This window comes from Crotalus tigris, unplaced genomic scaffold (assembly GCF_016545835.1).
Source record: "Crotalus tigris isolate CLP2741 ecotype Arizona unplaced genomic scaffold, ASM1654583v1 scf7180000024167.7108832, whole genome shotgun sequence".
Lineage (NCBI taxonomy): Eukaryota > Metazoa > Chordata > Lepidosauria > Squamata > Viperidae > Crotalus > Crotalus tigris.
This window is the reverse complement of record NW_024100417.1, coordinates 982,505-991,181: the sequence shown is the minus strand read 5'-3', so window position 1 is coordinate 991,181 and position 8,677 is coordinate 982,505. Positions and strand designations below refer to the sequence as shown.

Below are 8,677 nucleotides of genomic sequence, written 5' to 3'. Positions count from 1 at the left end.
CAACCGGTCGTAAGTCGAGGACTACTCAACCGGTCATAAGTCGAGGATTACTCAACTGGTGCAGCGTTTGCAGAATGGGACTTTTGGTGGGCTCAGCAGGGCAGAGACAGCCTGGACAATTCCTGTTGGCTTTTGAAAGCCAATAGAATTAGACTCTATTCAAGAGAGTCTATTCTATTGGCTTTCAAAAGCCAATAGAATAAAAGGGAGTAGCACAGCTAAGGAAAAGGGGAAAAAAATGGCGGACTGTGTTGTTTGGCGACCCCCGTGAAATGGTCGTTCGACCCCAAATGGGGTCCCGACCCACAGGTTGAGAACCACTGCTCTAAAGGTCTTTGTAGCTTCTTATGCAGTCTCTGTGTTGTGCATCTAATGTGCAATATTCTGCAGTGTATACTGAGGAATTTTCATCACAAACAAGAGAAAGCTTAGAGTGAAGATTCTCAAAGAAAAAATTCATCGAAAATAAGCCACCAGGAATGGATAAAGAGAGGAAGAATCTCCACATTCTGGTAGTTTCATTAATAACTTCATGAAATCCTAAGAAGAAAAGACTGGCAACACAAGCTGGATTTTTTTTTTAATCAGTCATATTAAACTAATGACCACCAGGTTGTTGTCAGAATGGAAACAACAAATTCACACATACACACTTACAAAGGAAAATCCAGTCAATACCTGAAAAAAACAATTCCTGGTTAGGAAAGCAACTTGAGAAACATTGGTGTCTGAATTATGGCAAGGGTCTTGTGTTTCTTCTGCCTCAAATATCCCCCAACACCCTCACTGAAAAAAGAATCCCAGGAGACTGCTGTTCCTTTTTCAACTCCAAGAAAGAAAACAAAATGAGATGGATGCAGTTGGAAGTCTGATGAGACAAGCAGAAGTCAGCCCGCCAAAATCTGAAGAATTTGGCCTATGGAAACAAATGTGATCTGAGAGGCCAAGGGTTGGCACTAATGAGATTGCACTACTGCCTGCATAAACCAGTCAATTAAAATATATATTCCTTTTTTTCACTGGAAATCACACTGCAATAATAGTGGAGAGGAGAAGAAGTGGGCTTGGTATTAAAGCTGCTGTCTCCCCAGAAGAGGTTGGAGCCTTGAAAGAAGAAGTCTCTGCCTGGAGAAAGGGGTGGGCGTAGCTGAGCATAAACATCCAGAAGACACAGGATAGGACACAAACCTTGCAGAAGACAGGGCCATAGCAATGTGCTTTGCCACAGCTGGAGGAGATCTGCTTTCCACAAGGGCAAGCTCAAGTGCGGTTTGGGAAGTGTAGGCATCCCGCAACAACAACAAAAAAATAAAATAAATAAAGTAAAAAATCCATGAAATTCATGGTTCAGCAGCAAGTTTTTAAACATCTTCAGACCCTCAAATTCCTTGGCACTGGAGGTCATGCAATGTCATTCTGCTTTGGAGTCAATTTTTTTTTCTAATAAAAATGAAATGTGCATTCTGGGGAAGAATAAATGTGCTAGTGCAGATGTGATGACAGCTTCAAAACCTGATGGACAGAGGAAGCAGGAGGCCCATCGTTATTTGTAACCTAGGCAGCGTTTGCACGCCAGAGAGGCAGACTATAAATATAAAATCATATCTGCTACAAACAGACGACTTATATTGTACAACCTTTACCCATATACACAAGAACACAATTTACATATAATGCCTTACAGGAGTGTCATTGTCACAGAAAGGATTTTTTTTTTCTAAAAAAGAAGGGGAAAAAAAGCACAGCTTCCCCCCTCACCTACGTTCAGTGCACATACCAGGTTAGGCAATCCAACAATTACAGGTGGAGTTGTTTTTATTCACTTGTATTTTCTGAATTGTGCATGAACTAGACAGCCTTTTCAATGTATGTGCATCATCCCACACAGAGATGCTGCACAAAAGGAATGTGGCAGCATGCACATGAAGTATATATGTCTTTTGTTAATGCCTGAAATGCTTCACTTCTTCAGACATGCAGAGTGAAGCTAAGGCCTGAGAGTGTCTTGTGTTCAACAGCACTGCCTTCTCTTGGGCAGGATTCTTTGTAAGGCATCTTCATTGGGGAGTCTAAACAACTGCCGAAGAAGAACGGGGAAACAAGAAAAAAAGAAACAGGCCAAACAGGAAGTGCATGAGTTTGTCTGTGCTTAGCAGGTTAACAAGAGGCTGCAAAGACTTAGATTATCTAGGCTGAAACTTGGAAGGCATTCAGAAGTTCTGTTTATTCATTTCACTTCCATCCAAGCTCAGACCATCATCACAGCAGGACACTAATGATTTCTGGAGTGGCATGTCCACACATGGAGTGGCAGGCAGGCACACACAAAAGTGAAGACAGAAGTCTGATGGGAGCTTTTTTACAGCAAAGATTGGGCTCCTGGTCAGTGTGTCCGAGGGCTTAGGTGATCGAATGCCACAGTGAATGAAACTGTGCCAGCACAATGAGAAGCAAAGGCAGAACCCTACTGCCTATCGACGATAGTGATTGGGAGCATCTGCAAACATGTACTTTAGTCTGTAGGCTTCGGCAAGGAGGAGTCCAATCTCTTCATTGCCCCAGTGTATGGTGGGTAGATTCTGTAGTAACATTAGAAGGCCCTGAAATGAGGAAAAGAGACAGCTCAGAGATGTGACCTTGACTTTAAATGGGCAAAAACACTTTTATGTTCTCGTGGCATTACCTTTCTGTTTCATTATTTTATTTATTCAAATTTATTATTGAGCCCCAACTCAGGGAGACATGGCAAATCAAAACATCCATAAAAACAGATAAAAAACAAAACCACGCAGACAACCTGGACCAAAATAATCTCAAAACCTATATTCTTGCAGTCCATTCAATTCAATATGAACTATAGTCACTGGGGATCTGATTCAGGCAGCACTGATCCTGATAACCAGTTGGGGGGGGGACACCATCTCAGGGTTGGGGTCAAAGCCTAAAACAGGAAATCTTTGCCTCCTGCTTTACTTATAGACAATGTAGCAGAATCTGATATTACAGCTGTGGAAATTATGTTACTAAAGCCCTCAGAGAAAACGTCTGCATCTCTGGATAAAGTGATTTCATGCCCGTAATCACAGACCAGAAAAAACTGCTGTACGTACGTAAGCATTCTCTTCTCTTCCCTGAAATAAATACATTCTCAAGCAGGATAATTACACAGCATCCTTTTATAAATGTGGTTGCCTGCTGATGATTTACCTGGAAGTCCTCTTCATCCAAAATCTCTTTCCGCCACTTAATCAAGAATGCAGCACAGACGTATAAATGGAAATGAGAGAATCCCTCAGGCTCAGACTGAAAAAAACACATTACTTGGGGTTAGAACCACTGTTATCAGCATGCTTTATTTCTCACTGCTTTTCTACATTTTTAGAGTTGTGGATATGCATATAAATTATGTGCAAGGATAGCGGCAGAGCTCTATTTTGTGATGATACTACACAGGTAGTCCTTGACTTACAACAGTTCATTTAGTGATTGTTTGAAGTTACAACATCACTGAAAAAAGTGACTTAAGACCATTTTTCACACTTACAACCGTTGCAGCATCCCCCTGGTCATGTGATCAAAATTCAGATGCTTGGCAACTGACTCATATTTATGTCCCAAAGTCATGTGATCCCCTTTTGAACCTTCTAACAAGCAAAGTCATTGGGGAAACCAGATTCACTTAACAACTGTGTTACTAAATTAACAGCTGCAGTAATTCACTTAACACAGGGGTCTTCAAACTTGGCCCTTTTATGACTTGTGGACTTCAACTCCCAGAATTCCTCAGCCAGGCATGTCCACAAGTCATAAAAGTCCACAAGTCATAAAAGGGCCACTTTTGCAGACCCCTGACTTAACAACTATGGCAAGAGAGGTCGTAAAATATGGCAAAATTCACCTAACAACTGTCTCACTTAGCAACATAAATTTTAAGCTAATTGTGGTCATAAGTCAAGGACTACCTGTAAAGACCTGCCCTCTAGAGTCCTAGGGGAAGACTGGCCTTCCAGAAGGCCCTGAAAGGTTGATTTTGCCATTCAGAAATACGGAGCTCACAAAATGGCTGCACTGTGTTTAAGACTCTGAATACACTCTCTTGTGGGTTTTTTTTTGTTTGTTTCTTTATAGTACTTTAATTGTTTTAATCATTTTTGATTAAACAATCATTTTGTTGGAATTGTTTTGACAGTTTTTTGCTCTTGCTAATTTAATCATTTGAGCTGTCCAGAGTCACAAACGTGAGAGGGGTGACTAAGTAAGTAAGTAAGTAAGTAAGTAAGTAAGTAAGTAATCTGAGTATACTACTGTCTACTTCCATGTAAGATTATTGCTGGGAAAAGGTGTCTGAGTAAAGTCATATAGCACCATTTTTATCAAGACAGGCTTCCAACAAAGAAGTCTAGGTACTCATACCTGATAAGTGTCCCAAAGGCGAATGGTGCAGCGAAGAGGAAGCTCCCTCATCAGAAGATTGTTCATCCAGCGAAAGGCAAACTGCAAGTATTCCACTTCATACTTCCTAAAGTGACTGTGTACCTGCTCTGAAACAGGACATTTTATTTGCAAATGGCAAATATTTGATATATTTGCTGTCATTAGCAGAAATCACATCTCCATGAAACAGTATCTTTCCGTGCTGTCTCTATTCTACTTCTGAGTACAATTCAACATGCTGGCTTTGACCTATCATGTCCAACAGGGCTGCCTACTCCCATCTATCTGGTTCCTGCATCTCAGATAAAATGCTTAGCCTGCCTCTGAGATTTGGAGAATGTGAAAAACTTCTGTTTTTCTGTCCTGTTTCTATCAAGAAACCAACAAGGAGAAAACCATATTCCCATTAACATTGAAAGGGCAAGCTACTGTAGGTAAATACCCACTCACTTGCACTGATGATGTTACCTAGTTGGGTAATAAAATGTCTACAATCAGCCAAGCTCAGAGAGAACCAAGGACTCCACAGATCAACCCTGAGTTACATATATTCTACTGTACTATATCTGAATATGAGAAACTTCTGTTTTTTTGTCACTGGCACCCATCCTATGGAATAGCTTCCCATTAGAATTTTGGAAAGTTCAAATGCTTGAGATCTTAAAATCTTAATAAACAGAGCTGTGGAAATGGCAATTATTTAAACCTATCATCAATGTGGTCATTTTGGGGGGCTGCCCATACAAAATGCCTTTTACTTACATTTTATAAATTTTAGTCCTTTTTCTGCTAATTTTTTCTCTTACATGCATATCAGCCTACGACTTCCCATTCACCCTTTCTTCCCAAGAGTATTCTATTTCTAACATGCCTTAAGGACATCAATATCCCAGTCTGATTGTCACCTATGACAATTGAGAAAAAGAGCCTATGACTTTGGTCTCATGTCAATTGTTTGTGTTCTACACCCTATGTTTTTCTCTCAAGTGAGAATCCATGAGTGTTACAATTTCAGTTGCAGGTGTCAAACTCAAAATTCACCTACCATCAATACGACTGACAAGTTCCTCCAGTGCTTTGACTTTTTTTTGAATCCCTGGTTGTGCAAATGTGTAGTTGTCCTGAAGCAAAAATGTATTGTGTGTTTAAGAGGATTGAAAATGCTTTTCCAAAATGTCAGAAATAAAATATGAAACTGTATAGATACAATAGACCTTACCATAAATTTATGATGTTTGGGACATATCTGATGGATACGCTCCTTATAGAATGCTCATATGCAATAGGAAATGGTGGCGAGAATTGGGTATTAACCATTTCTTGCCCTTTTTAACTGTCTGTAGCAATCTCATGTTCTCCGTTTATTTATTCAACACATCATGACCAAATAGGAGAAACTGCTGACCTCATGAGGTTATAAGACATTCTGGAAACCCTGGTTCTCCATGAATCACAGAAATTATATATATAATATTTTCAAAATTAAGGATATATTACAAAAAAGATCCCCTACAAGACTTTCAAAAATTCTGGTTTTGGGGTGACACACCTTAAAATAATAACAAAATTTATATTAAAATAATATAAACTTAAATTGAATATAACTTTTGCACAGAATGGTCAAAACCTGCATAATGTTAAACTAGGAACTCAATTAAGTTTCCTGAGAATTTCATATTAGTTTTACATTATGTTTCTAGCCCTTAGAGCTGTGAAGACATACCCAACTGTACATTTATAATAACCCAGGAATTTAAGCAGAGGAAAGCATTATTAAGATTTTCAGGGACTAGAGAGTGCTGTTTCAGTATCCATATGATTCCTTCTCTTTCTCTAGAACTAAGAAACCCAGAATAAATTATGCAAATATAGAATGAATTATAAAACAAATGATTGAATAGTAATGAACTGCCATGATTCAAATTGAATATTTGGGAGACATAATATTTAAATAACTGAATATATCTTTTCAAATTCTTTTTTTAAGCATGGAGTGCACTTGCTTTTGTACATTGCCTTCAGTATAGAGCCAAAGCAGGTAAAATTATGAATGTCTAGGCTCCATATTATCCTTGGGTGACCATGAAGCAGCAGAAGTGGCTGGAAATAGCAGAGGTTGGATTACCCAAGGAAGAGATTCCCTGGAGTCCTGAGAGTCAGTACAGATAAATGTCCTACCTGGATCCCATCCAGCAGTTTGCTCATACACCAAAAGCTGTCAGCTTCGATGCTTTGCAGCACATCTTGAGATAAGTTTGTTACATCAAAGTTCTCCACATCTTCTTCTAAAAAAAAGAAAGTGTACCATTGTAGAATAACGCTTAGGGATATACACCTCTTGTCTACCTCAACTATTTATTCTGTGTCTTTCTAAAAATAGAAGTGCATATATAAATCCTATCAGGTCTTCTTTTTGTTGGCGGAGTTCTGTTTCCTTTTGTCGGCAGAGTTGTAGCTTCTACCATGTGAAAGTCCATACAAATGTGAAGGGAGAACACATGGATAGTTAGATCACTCAATGGCTAGTCACACACTGGATTTTGTTTATTTATAACTACATTTATGACCATTATGATGGCAGGAGAATTTCAAATCTCAGGAGCTGGAGAAGACTATGACTACTCTGAATTGCTATTGTTCAGAATGACTTAAATCCCATGACTACCAGCAGCCAAAAAGGTTCTGCAAAAAACGTATATGTATATGCACATACAAAAGACATGCAAAATTAAAAAAAAAAGATAAGACTGTTTTTAGTAAAATTGTATGTTTGTGTATTTGTACTTATATATATATATATATATATATATATATATATATATATATATATATATATATATATGTATGTATTGAGCAGAGAAAATTACCAATGTTTAAAATTACACTAAGGCAAATATGATATAGTTGATAAGGTACCATTCCTGAAAAAAAAAATTGTCCTGAATATAGAGTAAGTTATAGGTATGAAATTATACCAGTTTTTGGAAAATTATTTGCTAAAAGAATTCCTGATTTTCTTGTATGATCTTCTAGACCTATGTCACCTGATAATGAGGTCTGAATACAAACAAATTCCCTGCAGGAGGACATTTATTAAGAGAGACAGACATTGTTGAAGGGAGAGGTGGAAAAGGTTGTGGTGGGATGGAACTGAAGAGATTCTTCAAGAGAAGTTTAAAAAATAAAAGGTCACGTATGTGTCAGTGTATTAACATGAGAGAAGCAAGGACAGAGAGGCATGGGGAAGAATAATGAATAGTGCTGGTATAAACTATTTCTGTGTTTCTTTTTCTTTTATCTTGTGTCTTTTAATTTATTTGGTTCAGACTTTCATACCTGTCCTTTGCTTATCTTGACAAGAAGTAGTATGATGAGTAAATACAATGTCTATGCATGCAATATACAAATGAGTCCACATTCACTCTTTTTCAAATATATTATCTTCAGATAATATTAAGCTTAGGCAATTGTCACTACTGATGAGGGGAAATGGCAAGACAGGATTGGCACGTTTAAGAAGCATGCCTTAATTTCTCTTATGCCAAACTGCTATTCACAAATCCATTCAAGGCATAAAAATATATAGATCTCACTATTCTTTGCTTCTCTTAATAGCAGATACCTTGATCACATATATCTGAGTGTTTTACTAAGAGACACTTTGGTTGACAGCACTGAAAAAGAGCTATAAAGCAATGGAGAAGTCATTCAAACCTCCCATAACAGTAAGAACTCTCTATCCAGTACAAGAGATTGACAGCTCTGAGTTAAGAAGAATACTTGTTTTTAAGAGGCAGGCGCCTTCAACAAGTGACACCAGGATAGGACTAGCCAAAGTTGTTTTGAACTCTAGTTCCTTCCTTTGGAGATGGCTGTTCCTCAAATCCTATTAACCAGAAAGATCTTTACCATCCATCTCGAAACTAAAAACTTGGCAGCAGGACTGTCATTGGTTCTTTCATAAAGTGAGATTCAAATATATTTTTTTTCAATATTGTTGGTTAGTTTCTAATCTTAGAATTGCTGCAATTTAATCTGGAAAGTATTTTTTTTTCTTTTTAAAATTAATTTCAGTGACTAATACAGGGTTAGACATGACACCAGCTTTGAGTAAAGGCCATAGAAACTATAGATTTCAGGAACAAGAGGTAAACAATACATGATATGAAGGATCAGCGATAGACTCTCCCAGCATTTTTTCACTTAGAAATAATTATGCAGGATCTTGAAATCAGCAAGATTT

General features: G+C 37.9%; 1 protein-coding gene across 1 annotated transcript in view; it reads right to left on the bottom strand.

The window, feature by feature from the left end:
- Window positions 1-572: 572 nt before the first annotated feature.
- The window catches only part of TBC1D22B (TBC1 domain family member 22B), a 41,835-nt gene continuing 33,730 nt past the window's right edge, over window positions 573-8,677 (bottom strand). The window contains exons 9-13 of the mRNA XM_039323306.1: window positions 6,613-6,719; window positions 5,480-5,555; window positions 4,414-4,541; window positions 3,208-3,303; window positions 573-2,600 (exon numbers count right to left, since the gene is read on the bottom strand). Coding sequence (XP_039179240.1) covers window positions 2,472-2,600; window positions 3,208-3,303; window positions 4,414-4,541; window positions 5,480-5,555; window positions 6,613-6,719 — 536 coding nt within the window. The 3' untranslated portion in view covers window positions 573-2,471. The remainder of the gene's footprint in view (window positions 2,601-3,207; window positions 3,304-4,413; window positions 4,542-5,479; window positions 5,556-6,612; window positions 6,720-8,677) is intronic.